Below are 21671 nucleotides of genomic sequence, written 5' to 3' on the forward strand. Positions count from 1 at the left end.
AAAATGCAACTCGACCTTAAATAATCTCTAAATCAATATCCAAAATTCCAGTTAATCACCAAGTATAATTATTGTAAAATATTTCCAATCTTGCCCTATACTCTGAGTTCACAAGGTTTCTCAAAATGCATTGCTGGTCCACTGTGCTGGTTCCTGAAACTGCTTCTTTTTGTGCAAATACTCAGGAATGACTAGATACTAACAGACTGTTCAATAGCGTTTAAAATTCAGAGATTGGAATTAGCTTTTGTGTTTGGTTCATGAGTTGGAGGTACTCAAAATGTGGGGGGATCACACAAACATAAAATCTTACCATAATATTGGTGACTGCCTCTGTAAGAAGCACACAATCTTCTGCCAGAGACAGTTCAGGATTTCTGAATTTCTGGGATACCCCACTCTCTTTGTCTGTGTAAAGAAATGGCTACTACCATGCTCTTCTTCAGAAGTCAGATTTTGAATTTCAGTGGAGAAGTACGCAACTCTCTAAGTCACAAGACAATTGAACTGCAACATTTGGAGATCAACATAGTTATAGGTACTGTTTTTCACATACAGAGTTCTTCCATGAACAAAAATGAGAGGCTGTGTAAGTGAAAAATTGTACAGATATTCTCAGGGATAATTTTCTACAAGAAATATTAGAAGGTAACTGCTCAAACCCTGGTCCTGCTCCCCCAAGCCCTCTCTTCTGTGATGTGATGCCACCAAATACCTGGTATAGTATGCTGTGATGCAACCATTGTACCTCCAAAATGACTGTTATCTTAAAAGATAGAACAATCATGTCTAGATTTAGAAAAGCTTTCCCTGTCTATTCTGTTCTGTAAAGTGCTTGACCCCATGTTTGAGTCCTTTGCTGCAATTCTTCCCTAAGTAAGAAAATACATAATTTAAAGCTTGTCCTCATGCCCCTACTGAATATGGCCTTGTATGACCAAGCTAAGTGTAAGCAGGACTCATGACTATCCAAATTTCAGAGCTTTTATTATGGTAAATTTCTTTGATATAAAGGCTGGTTAAATTTTATATAATGATGGTGCTTAAAAACTGTTTCACTCATAGAGGGTAAAAAAATAAACATCGTTTATCCATGCAAACACATAATTTGACTGCTGGGCAACTTGGTCTACACAATGGAGGCAACAATCCTATCAATTACAACAAAACATATAGTTTTTCTTACAGTAAAGTGCTAAACATGATGGCTCCTTAAATTACTGCAAATGGCTGTTTTGAAATACAGTTACATTTGCTTCAGTTTTTGTACATCTTTACCCATCTTTAACTTAGCCTGTAGTATACTGCACATGTAAAAAGCTGTTGTGTTGGTGTAAAACAGATGCATAGGAAATTTCATCAGTCATCTGTTTCTGGGTCCTATGTATGCAAATTCTTTGTCACAATCCAAACAAGGCCTTTTCTCTCTCAGGCTCCATTATGAGGTAAGTGAATATTTTGTTCTTCTGGAATATGCGTAGGGATTTAGTAAAACTGTTACTGCGCTTCTCTTAAAACATTACATACTCCAAAGTACATGCAATTAAACAGTGTGACAGTAATTCACTCCTTCATCATATCTGTGTTGTTGAAATGACAAACGAGCCAAAAGAGACATTCACAAACCACACAGCAGATTTTGATGATACCACGTTACTTTTCAAAGTGAGAAAATTATGAAACTTCGAATTGTGTTTAACGTCAGAACAAGATTTGATAATGTAGATAGATCACAGTACACTGTGTCTGTTTAAGTCAGTTGATAGCTCATTACATGTGGGGATGGGTTGTGATCATGCAGGTTATTCACTGAATTTTTGACATTCAGATGTTGATAATGCTGGTTTTTGGAACTGGATTTATTTTTACAACAGAATGTCATTATAGCACTTACAGTGACATGAAGAACAGAACTTCAGCTTGATCTTCCTCTACAGAAGCTCATTAGAGATTCACATGAGAAGACAACCAACACGTGCTATTGCCATGGAAACAAGATGGAATATTATGAAGCAGTATATCCCATATTCCAAAATAGAGAGGACAAAGAGCAATTATAGCAAAAAACTGACAGCCTCTTTATTTGCAGCCTGTATGGGTCCAAGCAAAACTTAGCTCCTGCTCTTTGCAATAAAAGTCACTGGTGCAGTTTTAGGACTCTGGTTTCAATTCTTCCCTTTCAAACATGAGAACTCAAGCTAGTTAGTTTAGTTTATGATGTATGGGAGGCAGGAGGCCGAATGGAGGCATTGGCATCACAGCAGGTGTGTAGGTGTGATCATGTACTAAGCACAGACATCACAGAACTGATAGAGAAGTGAGTTAAGTATAAGCCACATAGTGAGCTGCTGATAAAACAGAGTTGAACAAAACTAGCAGAGACTGAACATCTGGTATGTCATTAAGACACAGAAGAAAGGCTAGTTTCAAATGCAATGGCTAGCCAGTACCAGTGGCTGGCCAGAAAGCAAAGGATAAAATTTGTTGTTGATTTGCATTAAATAGGGGAGTTTCATGGTTTCTCACCTTGCCTAGATAATGAAGTGCTTTCAAACATCCTGGACATATAGTATGCATACAGTATGTACTTAGTCTAACTTGCCAAGGTTCTGCTTGTGACTACATACACAGAAAATTCCTTAAGATATTTAAAACAGCTCTGTCTGGTCTAGAGAGAGTTTTTACCATTGTAAGAGTTTTGAGCATTGTCTCTGAGGGCAGAATGATAGCTTGTGAGTACGAATGCACATATTTTTTTGTGTTTGATGACAAAACCCCAAATACAGAAATTCTATGCTAATAGAAACAAGACCTTAGAGGAAATACTTCACCCTATGTGTAAAAGGCCTGTGATTGCCACTTCATTCACACACTGGTTCTACTTTTAAGAAACATTTTTAAATTCCGGCTGAGACTCTATTATAATTAGTCACTTTGAGCAAATCCACCATGGGCAAAATATAGATTAGGAAAGATAAAAAAAAAGAGAGTAATAGGGTTTTCAGAAGCATTTAACAAGCCTTGGAAGGTTGTGCCAAGAGTTTATCACTACAGAGAGTTACTGTGAGATTCAAAAACACTTAAGAGAATGATGGAAGGGATATTACAGAAAGCTTGTGAGTGCCTACTGGACTAGGCTTTGGGAAGCCTCCCAGTGCCAGCATATGAAAAGTATGGTGTGCCACTATTTAATTATGATAAACTCCACAAATCTTCATCCACTTAAGCAGCCACATCAAATGACATTCAAAACTGACAGGTTACATTCACTGTTTCAACTCTGATTCATTCTTGACTGATTCTGTTTTGACTGGGGAAAAAAAAGACAAAAGACACTTGATTTTGGGAGAAGAGTCTAAATGAAATACAAATTTTATTGCAAAAGTTATTCTAGTAAAACACACCAACTTTAATAGTAGTGAGTAGCTTTATGAAAAGCAAAATAGCAAACACCTTGTTAAAAAGAATATCTGGTCATTTTTTTTCACCAGCAACAGACAAAGAGATAAAATGTGATATAGTTGCCAAATATACCGCAAAATAACAAATATTCTTTCTCATCTTTGCATATCAACTTTCTTGCATATCATCTTTGCATATCAACTTCTTTCACTAGTTGCAAAAGCAACTACTTTTTTTTCCCTGAACCTTTACTGGGTTTGGTTTTGTCTGTGCTTTTCTTCTTTTTCTCTGCTTTTAAGGCTGCTTCCTGAGCTGCCAGTTCTTCTTGTTTTCTGAGCTCAGCCTCTAGCAGGTTACTTCTGTATGCTTCCCGAATGCTGCGAACTCTGAGTCGTGTTTCATCTAAGGATGCCTAGGCAAAAACAAACAACAATACCACCCCTCTTAACACATGAATTTTGATTTATTTCATCACAAGCAACTGCATCCTTCCTGGTCTGTTTTACTCTGTGACTCTGTAAGTAGAGGGAGAGTAGCTCTCCTTTTCTTTTTACTTGGATTTTTATTATTTCTCACAGGAAACAGCTATATCAATCTTTTCACCACGAAGAAGAAGAGAAAGTTCAAAAAAATCCTTTTTAAATTTCTAGCATAATAAGCTAATTATGTGAAGGGAGGATAGGGCAACAGACTAGTACTAGTTTGCTTTGCTGTCATAAACGAGTCCATTAAAAACTACTTGTCAGAAATGCTGAAATGGTTTAGGAGTTCTAGACTTTTAAGAGTCTAAAAGAGCCTAAATCACATTGACCTTCAATGAGACTTAGGGCAAGCGGGACTTGGACACCTCTGAATACTTTTTCCTTTCCATTTCCGTCCTGGAAAATGGGGATTCCTGAATACCTTTATATAGTTCTCTGTGGTCTACAGATGAAAAAATTGCAAAAGTGCTTATCAGCACAGTGTGCATATTCACAAGAAACTCTCATTTTAAATTCATACTGTGAAACATTTTTAATGGAAATACTTTCTAGAAAGAGTTGAGGAACTGCTGTTGAGAAAAAAAATCCCTTCTAATATATAGTATGTTAGGAATCCAAAATTATAGCAACACCTGAAAACCTGGACGTGTTCTTATTAGGATCAGTCACTGCTAGAGAACTGTGGCTCCTTGCAGACCTGTAGTTGTGTAACATAAATCAGGCTGACTGGGAACTTAAAAAGAAGATGTTTTCAAGTGGTTTCTGTAAAGAAGTTGATTTGATGTAAAATTATTTTTACTGTCTCTTATCCAGCTTTAAGAGCTCTGAATAGTCACCAGTTGATTGCTAATGGTTATTGTTTCACCACTGTGTAAAAAATAATTTTGTTCCTGTTGATGCTCAACAGTTAAGTCAATTTGTAAGATATTTGTATCAATTTCATGTGCAATGAATTGGCTGCTTTAATCCTCACAATGGATTCTACCCTAATGCTACCAAATTTATTTTTATATACATGGTTTTTTAAGGATTAATAATTCAAACTCCAAGAAAATTGTGTTCTCTAACTTTGCTGTAAGACACATTAAGAGCAACTCGCCCCCTATATAATTTTTTCAAAATTACTTTCTAAAAAGCCTATACAATTCTATAACCAGAAAAATAGTAAAAACAGAGATGCTTTACCTAATGTGCACCTGGTCATGTATGTCAAATGCTCAATATAACCACCCTTTTATGGTGATATTCTTAAAATAGTGTTTTTGCAGAGAGCTGTATCAAGCAAGTACTAAGAACATCGTATTAAGGAGGTTGTATAGTACTGGTTTTTTTTCCCTTTAGAACTTTCAGTTTTAACCTTTGCCCAAGCAAAATTTCAAGCTTGTTCATTGCTTCTAACTACTGGTACTGAATACAACAGTTTTGATGATGGCTGATCAAGATATTCAGCCTAGTGGTGGACATCACAGTAATAGTTACTGGAAAGTAATCTTGACAACCTACCTGCAGATTCTCATACATTTCAAGTATATTTTGCTTCAATAAAGCTCTGTCATTTTCTTCTTTTTGTCTTTGCTCCAAAGCCAACTCCTGAAGTTCCCTAAAATGGTTAATTTTTTCCTCTTTACGTATCTGTTGCTGTTGAATAATAGACTCATTTCTCAGCACAGATTCAGACCTTGTTTTTCTGAAGGAAATACAAAGATATTTGTCTCATTTCAAAAAAAACCTCTGGGTCTTGTATATTTTGCTTAACACCTATATGCGTATATTTGGCTTATATTTGGCAACGTCACCATTGTATGGTTAGATATGGTTAAGGAGTCACTTTTCCTCTGCTTATATATGACACTCAGGCCAGGTCTTCTTATACTTGAGTGTCTATTTTAAAAATATTTATAAAAAAATACTCATCTTTGAGTACATGAAAAACTCCTACATGTGACACTTATTTTAATTTGCAAGAAATACATTTCCAGAAGTTTTTGATATTATAATTCTGCATTGAGACAAATGTAACTTTTTTTTTTTGCTTTTGGCATAATGGTAGCTAAATGGACAATATATTTTTTACATTTTGACTTAAATGACTAGTGTCAAAGTCAAGGACTTGAAGACAAATTAAATGCTTAAAAGATTCAAGCCTGTGGAAGATATTTTGCTGTATTTTCTACTGTTTCAATGTTATTCACTTCAATGTAACACCTGTTTCTCTTTTAATTTAAAATTAAATTTGGACATTTTTGTCAGCACGTTCTAAGGTCTTTTGAAAATCAATGAGATGCAGAAATGTTACATTGAATACAAATGGACTTAAGCATGAAGTGGGTTCTAGCTGCAGCGCAGCAAATACACAGGTGCAAGTAAATAGCTCGATAAGTTCACGTCAACACTTGTAATAAACAATACAGTTTTTTTGAATAGGAAATATAATTAATATAGTTATTTCAGCTGTTAACTATTATTATTATTAACTGAACTGCATTTGTTAAACACAGTACTTTAAACTAGCATAATGTCCTGATAAACTTCATATGTGCTCCTTTCAAGACGAACACTGAAATAAGTATATTTGCCTGCATGTGCATTCTTCAAATGTTTATGTCACATACTCATTACATGCAGTGCAGTGATTCAGGTCTTTTGACATTTATTATGTTAAGGCAGTTTACCTCATGTAAGGACTAAGGTCTATAAGCTCCCATTTTTTTTTCTGCCTTTGTAATCTTGAGTCAATAGCTGCTTGTGGGGCTTTCTTTTCTGTGGTAAGAAAATAAAAACCAGAGCAGATTAACCTGGTTATTTGGTTTTAGCTCCACCTAAATTCTTATATAAATTATTTAATAATTATTTCATTTAATTTAATAATTATTTAATTTAGCTCCACCTAAATTCTTATATAAATTTTTCTTCTTTTGGCTCAGCAAAATACACTATTAAATGGGAATATGGCTTGGAGAGGATATAATATTTCTGCCCTTTTATTTCCAACACTCATGATAGAATCAAACATGCTGCAAAAACCCCACATATGCTAAAATGAAACTAATATACGTATTTTAGCTACATCCGCTTTACTCAAGAAAGTTTGTAAATCTAAACAAGAACATTGAATTTGCAGTGCCTAAATAATACAAGAACAACTTATAATCAGCTAGGAATCATATTCTTTTATTTAAAAAAAAACCAAACAAAACAAAACAATAAGAATCTGATTGCCCAGTCCTGTCTGTAGATTGAAAAAATATATATTCCCTTTGGGGTAGACATTTAGTTTAGGAAATACCAGTCTAAAGAAAAATGGTCTCATGACATATTAAAATTTGTATTCTGAAGTCTCAGGGTTTTTTAACCACATGGATAGTAACCATGCTATATTTTATTGTAGAGTTATCATGACACAATAACATATCTGATATTAAGCATTGCACTGGGCTGAGCTGTGTTGTGATTAGTCCAATGCTTCATTCTTTTAATTTTTCTGAATGTGCTGAAAATGCCTGTGAAATCTGATGAGATTTAATGATGACTGGAGTAGTTTTCTTTCATAGAAACTCTCTTCTTAGTCTACCTGTAGCAGTAACCAATTGAAATATTTGAAAAACATTACTGGAATTTTTTCATCAAAAATAGAAAAGAGGTTTCTGAGCATTAAAAAAATTACAGTCTATATATATACTGTCTATATATATGTATATATATGTATACATAGACAAATATGCCAGCCTTCTCTGGTGGTCTTGAAGGGTGACTTGGATCTTTGGAAGTGCCATAGACACTGCCTTTCAGAAAAGTATTCTCCAGAATACAAAAATTCTCATTTAAGGTACTGAATATTACAGAAATGTTCCATCCTAATATTGCGTATTGCTGCACTCTATGGAATTGAACCATAACAACTTACAGTCATTGGAGTGTCACTCTTTACTTCATAAGACTTTATATTAGACTCTAAACGCTTAGTTTAGAACAAAGCACTTGGTAGACAACCATTAATTTTGAAGTACTGACCCAGTAACTTAGAGGAAATAACATTTTTTCAAATAAACAATACTGTGTTTGTTTAAGGCACGAAGATTCCTTACCTGGATGTAAAAGTACTAATCTTATGTACTGGTCACAGGTTCTATTCCATGCACATGAGCCATGACCAGATATTGTCACAATCAGACTGGGTATTATTCTTTTTTTTTTTTTTTTGTGATGGCCTGATCTCAGCATTATTCACAGAAGAAAAGAAACAGCAAAAAGCTTGCAGCCTTCCACCCAGTTCACCTTCTCATCACAGTCCAGTAACTGGCATGGAACATATATGAAGTATCCGTAGAAGTTGTAACCACTAAATAAAATTAGCACTTATGGAAGCTGCCAGGAAGCTGATGCTACTCAGTATGCACTTTTTGACACCTCCATTCCAGAACACTGTCTGTGAACAGTTTCCATGAACATTAACATAAAAAATGCACATTACATGTATTAGTCTCTTACTGACATGCTATTTCAGCTGCTAAACACTTTATTTAGCATTTCTACACTAATGAACTGTGGTAGCCAACTTGGAATTGAGTAAGTATTTTCCACTGAACTTCCAAAAATTTCTGGTTAATTAAGGGTTAGAATTCTACTACAAAAGGACTACCTGAAGTTTGCATAATGGTAATTTGGCAGCCTCCAAGAGCCATGAGGCTGTATCTGTGCCTGGAAATAGAGCAGCGAAACAATTAAAACAAAGAGGGGATAGAGAAGATAGAGGCTAAGCGTGCCATTGCGCATTTGGACATCTTTATCAAGGCTGTTTCATCCATTTACTACTAGTATTTAATGCAGAAATCTTTCCTAAGGAACTGAAGACACAGAAGGTTATACCCTTACCTCTTTCTCCTGAACTAGGTGTTACACTGGCAGTCTCAGTCCCAGCTATGGCCTCCTCTGAATCTCTCACAGCACACTTATTAATAAAACGCACACGTTCCTGAAAAGCCTAGGAATCAAAGTTTTAATCCAGATAAGAAAACTTCTACTGCATCCTTTAAATCCCAAAGAATTTTCAAAAGAAGGTCAATAAGACCTAACATTAGGGTGCAGTATGCAACTCTGCCTGGGGCTGGAATCAGAAAAGATGCCAGGGTCCCAGTGAATCAGTCCTGAGACATTGACACTTAAGACCACCTTGACACTTAAGATCACTGTCCAGTGAAATACTGGAAAGTCATTGATCTCTGGGAAGTTTAAATAATATTTGGATTCAAAACAAAACCTCCAGAACTGAAAATCAAGATTCCCTCATAGCTGAATGTGCAGCTACTGCACCTCCTTAGGGAAATATCACTTTCTCTTAGGGGCTCCTAAAGCCTGGTGATTTAGGCTTCCTCCTGAGAAATGGGACCTTTGGGTGCAAACTCTTTCAGACTCAATTACCTCTACAGCCAAAACCAGACATCAGCACTTCTATATCTTTTCAGAAGGCGACTTTGGCTCATTGGGCATTTTCTTAAGGGCTGAGATTGCCAGAACGGACAGAAGACAAAGGTCACCCTGGAGTCAGGCACCCGATTCCAAGAGTTAGAAAGTCCGTGACCCCTGGAATGGGCAGACATTGTGGCAGGGTGATCAAGAAGAAAGGCGAGAGAAAGCTACTTAAGCTGGATAGCAGCCCCCAATTTAGACCTTGTTTTTAGCATATTCCATGTGCTGCAATTTTCTTAATGATAGCTGTTTTAGAAAAATGTCACAGACTGAAGGGGCTTTCAAAATGGAACCCTGTAGTTGCAATTCAGTTGATTTTCTGATCAAAAAAGGATGTGGTGATAGAACTAGCATTCTGAAAAGACTCTTTACACATCAAATGGGATTCATTTCCAGCTAATCTTTAGGAGGCTGTACTTGCATTTTCAGTCTCAGCACAACTAATCACCACTGCAGAGCTGCAACTCTCCTTAGACCATTTAATAGAGTACTGTCAGAAAAAGTTTTGAGCTTTGAATACACTGAAAAAAACTTAAACATGGGTCTTTCCAGTTACACTTTCAGGTTTTCTGAGGTTCATTTCTGAAAGGTAATATAAAAAAGACAAAATGCTTCTAAGGTGGGGATTCTGGCTGAGAATCCTTCAATGGGCAATGGTAATGGTGGTGATAGTTTAAAGACTACATTTTGTTCTTTTTCTTTTTTTTGGTAATGATGCTTCCAATTCTGAATTAGCAGTGCAATTTTTTGCTTTAGTAGAAAGAACATGTATTATTTTTTCATCTTAAGCATATGTCACATCAAAAGTATCCAGCTGTAGCTGACAGCTGAATTAGTGAATTCATACAGAACATGTACAGGCCCATGGATAACCTGCAACCCAGAATGAATTTGAGGATCCTGGCTACAGGGGACAGTGTGATTGGTGACATGACCAGGTGCCAGTTCTTCAAGAGAAATCATTTTAGCAGTGTATTTCTCAACAGAATCTGTTCATGTTAAACATTAAATCTGTCACAAGCAGCAGCTTTGCAATTGTGAAGAGGCTTTCTAAAGAGAAACTTTTGTATGTTTTGTAAAGTAGAATCTAAAGTCTCAGTGATCTACAGAGGCCTGAAATAGATGATCTGGATTACTGCTCAGAATTCATGCACTTTTAATTCTTTAAACTGTGTAAAATTTCCTATCTTCCATAGAGTGGTGAAGAGGACAGCCCTAAGAAGGTCCCTGTTGTGGAAACTGCTCTACCATCACAACAGCTCCTGGAACTTGTGCAGAAGACACCACTGCAAAGATACCACTCTGATATTACCTTGACAGCTCTTCCTGGCTCTGCAGACTCCCATGCTTGTTTTATGGCTCTGATCTCATCTGCTTTCTGGGTGTCTTTCTTCATCTCCAGATGGTCTACCTCTTTCTGTTCACTAACTACACGTAAAGTCCAGTGCGGTTTGCTCAAAGTTGATTGCTGAAAGTATCATAAACACAATGTATTCACTGGCATACATCTGTTACCACTCTTTAGAATGAAGTCATGTTTTTGTATCCTGGTAGTTTTGCATGCATTATGACACAAAGAGTGGCTGCCAAAGGAAAGGAAGATTACTCTGCAATGTGTGGAAGCTCTTTGAGGTACTTTGTTTACATGTTTCTCCCCCACTCCCATACAGTGTCCTCCACATTCCCTTTCCCTTTCCCTTCCTTTCTCTTTTCCTTTGCTTTTCATTTCTGTTTGCTCTTCCTCCTCCCCTTCCTTTTCCCCTTCCCCCTCCCCTCCACTTCTCTCCCCTCCTCTCAACTTTTCTTTCCTTCCACTAGGTTTTTTACTAGAAGCCTTATTATATTTAAGTGGGTTTTCTGTGTAGAAAAAAACCTTGCTATGTCTTATCAGGTTCTTTTCCAATCACTTCCCAAACTCTCTGAAGCACCTTAACACATACCTTCTTCAGAACCAAAGGGTAAGTAGTGCCTGAGGTGTAGGAGACTGTTCTGCTGTTTGACCAATGAACGAGATACTGTGCTGCATATATTTCTGTGAACCGTATCATCTGAAGAAGCTTTAAGCCCAAGATTTAGAAGCAGAGTTAGGAGTTCAGCTCTTATTTGAGACTAAAGGTGGGCATCTTCTTTATCTACAAGGGCTCCATCTTGAAACTTGTATTTGTTTCAGTGGTGGACTTAAGAACTCCCAAGAACCTTCATCCCAGCATCCCTGGTATACCCCACCAATGGAGCTGAAGGAAGGAATCTGACATAGCCTGAAGCTTCATTGACTTTCTGTGGCCAAAAAGCTAAACTTCAGCCACTCAGACTGCTCTGAAAGAAGGATTAAGGCACTATTCAAGAACCCTGTATAATTAGGTGTGGATATGAGTCTCAGGGAAGTTTGCAGGTTTAGTCAACAAAAAAATTCAGTCGAGATTTCTTCATGAAAAATTTTATGGAGCTGTTCTCCCCTTGAACTACCTGCCATGAGGCAGCAAAACTCCCAGCAAAAGCAATACCATTACATAAGGAACTGTCAGTTTCTTCATTGCCTTTCATTAATCGGTTTGCAATCAATAACATTATTCCTTTTATGGCATAAAGGCTGGCAATAGCCTTTTGGTCAGCCACAAAACACTCAGATTACCCCATCACAGATGAGAACAATCTCCAAGTAAGCAAGTAGATACGAATTGTTCTGCCACTCTACATCTGCAAGCTAATGACAATTGTGATATATGAGACAGGAACTGACTGTAGTGGAAAGACCTATTTCATCTCCTTAGGAAGCCATGAAAGCCACTACAATGAGGGACTAATGGGATGCAAATATGGTGAATTCATGGAATTTAATAAACTTTCAGCGGAGACAGAAACTACACCAACAAAAGCACATTGCATCTCTAAATCCAGGATGCACATCTTTCACATTCAACCTTTGTAATTCAGCTTTTTACAGGTCTAAATCTAAAAAGGTGGCAAAGCAGAACAGAGAGAAATGCAAGGGATACACTAGAAATGCTAGCAGTACTAATCTGAAGACCTGAGAATATATTAATGTTCACTACAATGATGGCACATTCAACAAATCCAGTTGTTGTCTTTGTTCTCACCTGAAATTCAACTGATCCTCTTTGGGACTTCTCTTTTTCTATCTTCTCAGATGTTCTTTGTTTTCTGGTTGATCTAGGAATATTTGCAAACTCTTGTCCTTCAAAAGAAGTGAGCATTAGGAGAAGCTATGCTTCTCTTCCTTTCCCCCATGTATTACTCAGATGTACTTTTAATGCATGATGAATTAGAGAATATCACTATTATCCATAAATATAATTCCTCATATAATACTCAGGCTGAAATAACAACACAAAATAGCCATACAGAGAGACAAAGAACAGCCAGTTAATCTGCTGACACTTTCAAATACTACCAAGAAAAAATGTGAGAACAGTTTTTTCAAAACAGACTCAAAAGGTGGACATACTGCGACAGCCTAATCTGTCCTAAACAGCACTTTACCCAGGGCTTAAACATGAGTTTGCCATGGTGCCTGCCATCAGTCACTGCATTGTTATCTTGTGTATGTGTCAGTATAAATACTGAAATGAACAGAATCACAGCCTGACTCTTACTTCGCTCACATAGTCTCACACAATCTCTGTTACTGTTATGCACCAGGAAGGTAAGAAGCTTGAAATAGGTAAAGTCAATATTCTCGCTGTCTGAAATCCTGAGACTGTGAAGAATAGAAAAGAAGGATACATCCCACCAAAAATGCAAGGAAGTTAAGGCAAAGAAACATATTTGAGATTTGATGCATATTTAAGAAATGTGAAATTATCATTCTCAGAACTATCTGAGAACATTTTTAATTACTTATATTATCAGTACATGTGTATACTATATATTTGAATTAAAGATACTGAGAATTGACACTTATTCTGCAATGTCTTAGCTGGCGGGAGCTGTTAACAAGACTTTTTGCATGTCATATTCTTGTTGAAATAAATTAATTAATAAAGCCTGTAATATAAATTTAATAGCAGAAGGAACATGTCATTTGAAACAACCAGGAATCAATCCAAAACACTATGAGAAAGATTAAAAAGCTGAGCCTGAAATCTCCATTTCCTTCCACCTTCATACTGTTTGAAACATTGAGACAAATGCTGAAAACCTAGATTTAGTCAATACAATAAACCAGGGGATTTCTCTTAGAAAAAAGTGGATATGAGTGATTGTTTCACAGTCTGATGATAATAATAAGGTATCTAATCTATGGTTTTCTAATTTCTTTCCACTGAGGACAAATCACTGTGTTGTACAATTAACGAGCTTTGGATCAAATCTGCAACGTCATGGCTGAGGTTATATGGATATATACAATTGCAAATAATAAATGTACATAAACATATTTATTACACACATATAACTCCACATACAAATACATATTATATGATATATATGTGTATTACATCATATGTTGTACTTTAAATCCCAAAGAATTTTCAAAGGAAGGATATTATTCTTATCTCCTCATGCTGCTTAAAAAATATACAATGACACCAAAGTGCTAAGCTTTCATTCATTCAATGCTACCAAGGCATACATTAAAGAATGAAAGCAAAAACTAAAGCAGTCTCCACAAATATTGAATATACTAAAACAACTCCAGAGGAAATGCAAATATAAAGCAAATTGGAAGTTATGGTTACATAAATGACTTTCCACTTAATTTCACATTATCATAACATGTTAGCACCATAAATCAGGCTGGTGTACATGCATTATTCAAGGAATTATTAATTTTTAGAGATAAATTATTTAGTGTTTACACAAACACTCAAAGGCATTCCATGTAGCTAGCTAAATTATATCAGACAGAGACTTTCTGTGTCATGGGATATCACAAGCTTTTTTCTGGTTCTGATAAATATTTTACCACTCTGAATTTTAACATTTTGATGCTCAAAACTTATTGTATACACAGAGAAGTTAGCAAATAATAAGCAAGCATATGAATTGACAGGGCTTGAATGAGGTTACCTTCTTTAACTCCTGATATGAATCCTTAGGATAGGATTAAATTGAGCTCTCCTAGCTAGCAGTATGCTGCACTGTCCAGGTTCTCCCAGCCCTTCCCACTCCCTCAGCAGAGCAGGCAGTCTCCCCAGCTTTGGAATCATCCTCCAGATATACCTGGAGAGGGCACTGGTTGCAGTCTGGCACTATAGCATGCAACCCATCCACTCTGACTCAAAGGGAGATGTAAGTAGTTCCTTGGGGCTTTTTTAAGGGCTAAGCCAGGCAAATGCTTTGTATGGGGTATAATAAGAAAGGGAGATGACACAGAAAGTAAAAGGTCATTCCAGCTCACAGCTTATGCATCAATCATCACAAACTTTCAGTGGCAGTTTATATATCTGTACAGCACCAAGAAAAGCTTGGGCATCACACAGACCAACAGTGATGACACACAGCCAACAGCAACTCTTAAAATTAGCTTCTCTACTGCTCTTCAATTATTTATTCAGAAATTCATTTAGTCTGATTCCAAAAGGGAACACAGTGATCGTCCAGTCTGATGTCCTGCCTATGACAAGATAAACAATTACACCAAATGATTTCTATCTGAAACTCATAACTTCAGAATGAGATGCATCAATTCTCTTTTTTAGGCAAGATAGAGAGCTACTTTTGATTTATGAAATTCAAATTAGAGAGAATTGATCTTATTCACAGGTAAAATACAGTGGAGTCTTCTGAAAATTTCTTTGATAAGATATCATGTTCCTTGCTGTCTGAAATAAGCTCTGAGCATTTAGTGGGATTACCCAGTAGTTGACAGTAATGACTGTTAGTCATCCCATGAGGGACTTTCAGATTTTGTTACGAAAAGATTGAGAAGTTCAGATGTTGCTTTTCCCATCTCTGACTGGACCCTCATAAGGACTCAATGGATAGCAATGTCAAAAATCTTTACAAAGTTTGGCTCATCCAGACACTAAAGTTACAGTAAAAATACACCAGGATAGGAACAAACCACCAATATGGTTGCAGTACTAGTATGGTGTTAGAGCATGACTTAGAGGTCTAAAGCACCATCATTTATCCTCAGTGATCTATTTGTTCATTGAACACCAGGCAAGTGATTAATCACTACTGACAGGGAAGCTGGGAGAGACATAAAGAGAGAAAGAACTGAACATTCTGTTAAACATCTCATGGAATCCTGTCCTTGGCATGAGCCAGCAAGTTCTCCCGTGGGAAAAGAAAACCAGTGGGAGGAACATACCCAGCCCTGGAGGATAAAAGGGAATATTCCGAAGGTTATTACCTGTCCTGCCTTTTCAAACCTATCTCTACTACCTGGATTGGGCGCCCTATCTCCCCTTGCTTTCCCAGTTGAATGACAGCCTTCTTTTAACAACAGCTTATACTCTTCAGTTAATTTAAGGCAATATGGAAAACACATACTGCAGTCAGCATTCAGCACACAATGATGATTCAACTCGGGGTTGGGACAGTTGCACAATAAAACCTATGATCTTACTACGAGAAAAATAAAACCAAAGAACCCAAAATGATAATAGTTGAAAATCATATGTACAAGATGAATCTTAAAGGGATTTTGTTCACATAGTCATGGATCTTAAAATGGTACTAGCAGTTGCAAGATTGCCTGTTAATTGTTCCCCTTTTACACAGGAATTTATAATCCAAGCCTTTCTTATTTTTTACTATTTTTCTATTGAAGACCTGCTGCATTAACAATTCCCAAAGGAAGGAGGAAAAAAAAAAAAAAAAAGAGAAAATGGAGAGAAAAGAATCAAAACTGCAGAGAGGCACGGGAGTGGGAGTGTGGACCCACGGATGGCCCCTGACTGTCACGGGAGAACCACGGCAGTCACCACCTCGAGGATGCCTGCTAACACCTCCCTGCTGCCTGCCAGTGAGACACTGAACCCCTTGCTTTCCAAAATGTGCGAGTGGCCCCTGCTTGGGGGGGTTACACGGAGAGGGGAAGTAGGACTTGTTCTGAAAGTTGTGGTTGCTTGTTCAGGTTTGTTTTATATATATATATATATATATATATATATATATATATATATATGTTAATAAAGAGCTGGTTTTTTTCCTTTTCCACACCTTTTCACCTGAAGCCTCTTAATTTCAAAGTTATAATAACTTAGAGGGAGAAGTTCAGTTTCTTTTTTTCCTGGTATGCCCTCCTTAGCAAACATTGGTGTCTTGTTAAACTAAAACAATAACACAGTTCTTTTCACAAGTACAAATATCAACAGATACAAAATTATCACAGTGTCTGTGTGCCAGAGAACTTTAGTAACTGTTAATACAAAGTTGAAATACGCTTTTGCCTCGATAAATTAGTTTTAATACAAAATTAACTCCAGATGGCACTGTTGCCTTACATGAAAAAGTGATACTTGAAATGGTGAAAATCTGTTGCAGGAATTTTTCATCCAGCTCACTGCAGCTTTCTTAAAAATCACATGGTGAGACAATACCTTTTTGGTTACATGTCAACATTACTATTATATGAATTGTGTGTTTAACAACTGGTGCTGTCAGATTCAAATGGTAAAACTCAGTTTTCAAATTGATTTAAGACTAGTTCACAATCAGAAAAAAGATTAAATGTTTGTTTTTTCCCCAAACCACTTAACCATAGTACACACTCCAGATAAATATTATTGTTAACAGGGGTATGTAAAATAAATATTAAATAGTAAATACAGTGAGAGGTAAGTTTAAACTTCTTGATATAAGTTGTTTTTAAACTCAGTCTAAATCTGCTGGTATCCTTGTATAAACAGAAACACACAGTTAATAAGAACTGTAAAATGGACTTGTGCTACCTTGAAAGGCAGCAGTTATGAGAGGACACAGAAATTACACTTTAAAATAATCCTAAAACAAAAAGCGCTCGTTATCACTGACTGTGGCTTAAGTACATTTGACTGCAAATGAGCATCAGTTAACATGGAAAAGGGAAGCTATGAACTGGAATACTGCTACCTAGGAATAAACATGAGGATGACACAGACAAGTTTCAATAATATGGGCTGAAAAGTAGTGAAGAAACTTAAAGATTAAATTATCTCCTTTGACCTGCAGTTTTATAGACATGGAAACAGCTGTATAAAAGGATACACACCAGTAGCATGACTGGTATGTTAAATGCAAGCTGTTACTATACAGCCGACTCCGAAGGATAAAGACTATGTAATAGGATGTGTATTGTAAGAAGCAGTCTATCATTAAAGAGAAAATTAGGAGACTAAATGGAATCATCCAAGATGAAAAGATGATTTTGTGAAAAACGCCGCAAACTACAAGCAGGTGAAATTGCCACTAAAAAGCTGTGTACAGGACTGTAACCCTACATGACATAGCTCCTCAAACACTACTAAAACTGACTAGGGACTACAGTAAATCAACAAGATACATCTTTGTAAAGTTGTGTAATGATAACTGAAGGAAGACTGAAAAAAATCTCAAATATTGCGCACATCCTAAATCAAAGAAATTATATAATGTACGTCAGCAATTACTGCTGCTGAATCTAACTTCAGTCCAGAGTACTAGAAATTAAAACAAAAAAACCCACCAGACATTTAAGTAGAAATATGTAACTAGATTGTGATATACCACTAGTAAATAAAGATCAAATTGTTCTAAGAAAATTGAAGGATTTTAGTAAGTATATGTTTATGAGGAAGGATAATGCAAATAATATCTGCTTATTACTCATTACTTATTTTAAAAACTGAGTTATAGATCTTTATTAATGATACAGGACATTAACTGAATGGTGGAAATTAATATTTTAGGTTCTGCAGGAACCTAGGGGTGAGGGCACAAGGCAATCAGGTGCATGCATGTGTGTGTGGATGACAGCCTGCACCAGCAGCTGGAGTAGGGCTGCAGCCTCTCAGGAGATGCAGGGGGCAGCTATTGTGCAGACTAGGTGTCTAAGTCCAGTCGGTGGAAGGATCCACCTTTATATAAATATATAGTCTCTCTAGTGAACTTCCATTCTTTACAGCCAGAGAGGGGAAAGCAGGCTGAAGTTGCTGGTGCTGTCTGTGCTTGTGTTTGTGAGAGTGCTCTGACTGTCTGTCTGTGATCTGTGTAGCTGGTAATGCATAGATAGATAGATAGATAGAGATACATAGTATGCATGTGTGTCTACCTGCATATGCTTGTTGGGACTACATCTTCAGCCTCACTAATAGTTGGACCTGGGGGTGTGCAGTGGCAGCAGCCTTGCCTCTCTCAGGTATGATAAACTTTAACATAATTAAGATCTAAATAACTTCATGTTGACCCCAGTGTTAAAAGAAGAAGCAAATATGAGACATTCATCTAATTTATAGGATATTGACTAGTATTCTAACTGCTTTTAATACACCTTGGGTTTAGTGTTTTCTGTCTGTTAACAAGAAATGCTAAGAGAATCCGGGGGGAAAAAAAAACAAACTTCTGTAATTTCTCTGTCCCTTTGCTGGCTTGAATATACTGTACTTGAGACCTCTCCTAATCTTTACTCCTGCTAAATTCTTCTCCTAGCAGTACAGAAGCAAGATATATCCCAAATCAGGCCTTTTTTTCCCCCTCTTGTCAGTGCATTTTCTTAAATTACCAGTAGGTATGTTTCTGTAGTTTCAGTAGAAATTTCTATGTTTGGATATACTTTGTCAGGGCATTGGGACTTCATCAGTCTCTCTGACTGTAAAAGCAGTCATACTTCTAGAACTTTCCAGATCTCTGCCTAAAGATGAGCCCTAAGAAGCTGAGTTCTGCAGTGTACTCTCAGATTTCTTTATAATTTGTGAACTGAAGCTGTAGATTCATGCAATTTCTAAGACCTACAGAACAGAAAGCTTTGTTCCCTAATTATTTCACTCAAGCAATGAATAAACAAAAAAGTGTTGCTTCTGGAAATATGGGGTTTTTTTTAAATATCAGTAACATGATGCATTTGAATAAATATATGCTTAGGTCAACCTACCTTTGATTTCATCTTTCTCCTCTTCTTCCAGTTCCTGAACAGAGAGAGTGTGATCCTCAGGAAGTGGCCAACTTTCATATAACACTAGTGCCTGAATCATATACTTGTGAGACTGTGAAAGAAAATGCAGCATGCTGAAGACATAACAAGTACTGCAAGCTTTCAAGTCCTGTAAGTTAGTAAACTGCCAGCTATTGAATTCAGCAAATAAAACACATAATTAATTTACAATTTTGCACATAAAAGCATTCACAAGAAGCTTAAAAATTTAGCATCAATTCCACAGATTTTATTTTAATTCCTGTGAAATCAAACAATTAATCATGTGTTTATCAAGTGAAACTAAACTGGGCTATACAATAAGAAGCTACATTCCTTTAAGATTTCAATGTAACTTTCCTATGCATGCCATGTACTAAAACAAAGACTTTTGTTGATCTTAAGACATACTACAGGGCTTTGAGCCCTAATACTAGCACTCAATGATGCCTTAATTTGAGGAAGAGGTGACAGGGTCCATAGGTTGTTTTAAACATTGTCCAAACTGAACAGGAAATGGCTATATTTAAAAATTGTTTTCCAAATTCTAAAGCCAGTTCTGAGTCAAAGGAACAGCCCTGGTTTTCTTCGAATATTTTGTTGCAATTGAACTCAACTATGAAGAAAAACTGCAGCAGAGAAACATTTGGAGATAGAGAAGCAAGAACTGCTCTAGAAAATATGTTATTTTTCTAAAATAGATAAATAATACTAACTGACATCTAGAAAAATCCAAGGTATTGACATTATGAGAAACTTGGCTCTATTAGCAGATATTGTGTGTCTTTTACTAAAGCTTTTAGCTGACTGAAAATAGGTGTCTCTCTATGAATACTATAAAAGATGGCCTTGTCTTACAACATATCTCAAAGAAAGTTCACATTGAAGCATCTGAAGTTTAACTTACTTTCTGGCAGTTTTTGGTCCTTAGCTGAAAGTTATTCTGTACTTGAATTGGATTTGTCAAATGAAGAACACGTAAAGACAGAATATATCCCCTTGGTATGAAACTCCCTTCTTATTTAGTCACTCATACATGTACATTATCCTTTCTTCGTCACTTCATTCAAAAGCTACCAACAATTAATTTTGGATTCCTTGTTCTTGCCTCACGATATAAGATTTCCATATGTACCAAAAGAATTAGCAATACCCCTTCATCGTGTTTGTTGGGGTTTTTTTGTTTTTCTTTGTTTTTCCCCAAATCCCAGTGATTGGTAATCTCTTACTTGTTGTGGACTTTCAACAATATTTTGGAAGTTTTCCAAGGGCAAAGATTCATCTATTAACGCAGGCGGATCTTCTTGTACAAGTTCTGGCTTCAAAGAAGTTTTGCTGTCCTTTGAAAATGAATCATGAGTTGTTTTTTTTAATTGTCCAGTTTCTGATTCCTTCTTTGTACTACTTTGAATAATCTCTGGGGTTTTTGCTGCAAAATGACAACAACAAAAAAAAATCCAGAAATTCTATGAATTATTGGTATAAGGTAAATATATGCCCCCAGAAAGTAAGAGAAAGAATTAGCACAGTCAATTTTCTCACACTGTATTATACTCACAAGGTTCCAATTAAAACTATGCTTATTCCAAATAGCACACTGATTTCATTTTGTGTGCAAATCACAAATCTCTTCAAAGTAAATAATGAGAAATTTGAAAGACTGTGTACATATAACTACTGTTACTATTTAAAAAGTGTATAATTTTTTTCCTTCTAACACCACCCGTCTTTCCTGCACTAATCACAACAGCACAATTACAGAAAATAGATATCCTTGTACTCTGTATGATGGGGTCTCTGTGTGGATAACCTAATTAAAAAAATTGTGTACAACTGTGGATGGCGGGGAGAGGTGCATTGGCCACAGTTCTGGCAACTCCTAACCTTGCAGAAGCCTTTATCAAGTATCTCTTTGTCAAACTGACACAAAGTGAATTTTGTGCCAAACTGACACAAAGACCACAGCTGACTTAAGTTTAGAAAAAGCCAGTCTTGAAAGGAGCTATAGAATTATTTGTAGTCTATAATTTATGATGTTATATCATTGTCACCTAAGGAAAACCATAAATTTGTTTTCATTTCTAATGCCACATGAAATTTTTGATACTCTCTTGCCCGCACATCTACAGAGAAAGGAAAGAGAATTCTAGAAGTGCACATCTCATAAAAAAATTGAATAACGGCAGAAATTAACACCTCTGGGGAAGCAGCTTCCCCTATGTTACACTAACAACAGCTCCACTATCAACTGGGAAAGAGATAAA

At 36.4% G+C, this 21671-nt stretch overlaps 1 protein-coding gene across 6 annotated transcripts in view; it reads right to left on the reverse strand.

Annotated features, from left to right (window-relative positions):
- Positions 1-3340: 3340 nt before the first annotated feature.
- The window catches only part of ADGB (androglobin), a 108723-nt gene continuing 90392 nt past the window's right edge, over positions 3341-21671 (reverse strand). For 4 of the 6 annotated variants that reach the window (XM_027739531.2, XM_027739533.2, XM_027739535.2 and 1 more), the window contains 8 exons: positions 20637-20836; positions 19369-19480; positions 12449-12546; positions 10663-10818; positions 8757-8865; positions 6557-6644; positions 5388-5571; positions 3341-3814 (listed from right to left, as the gene is read on the reverse strand). In XM_027739531.2, the coding sequence (XP_027595332.1) occupies positions 3629-3814; positions 5388-5571; positions 6557-6644; positions 8757-8865; positions 10663-10818; positions 12449-12546; positions 19369-19480; positions 20637-20836 (1133 nt within the window). In that variant the 3' untranslated portion in view covers positions 3341-3628. Of the gene's footprint in view, positions 3815-5387; positions 5572-6556; positions 6645-8756; positions 8866-10662; positions 10819-12448; positions 12547-12570; positions 12686-19368; positions 19481-20636; positions 20837-21671 lie in introns of those variants that run through there. The other 2 variants (XM_039385711.1, XM_039385712.1) reach the window with 2 other exon arrangements.

Source organism: Pipra filicauda, unplaced genomic scaffold, assembly GCF_003945595.2.
Source record: "Pipra filicauda isolate LSUMZ 115617 unplaced genomic scaffold, ASM394559v2 scaffold42_size3861933_pilon, whole genome shotgun sequence".
Classification (NCBI taxonomy): Eukaryota; Metazoa; Chordata; class Aves; order Passeriformes; family Pipridae; genus Pipra; species Pipra filicauda.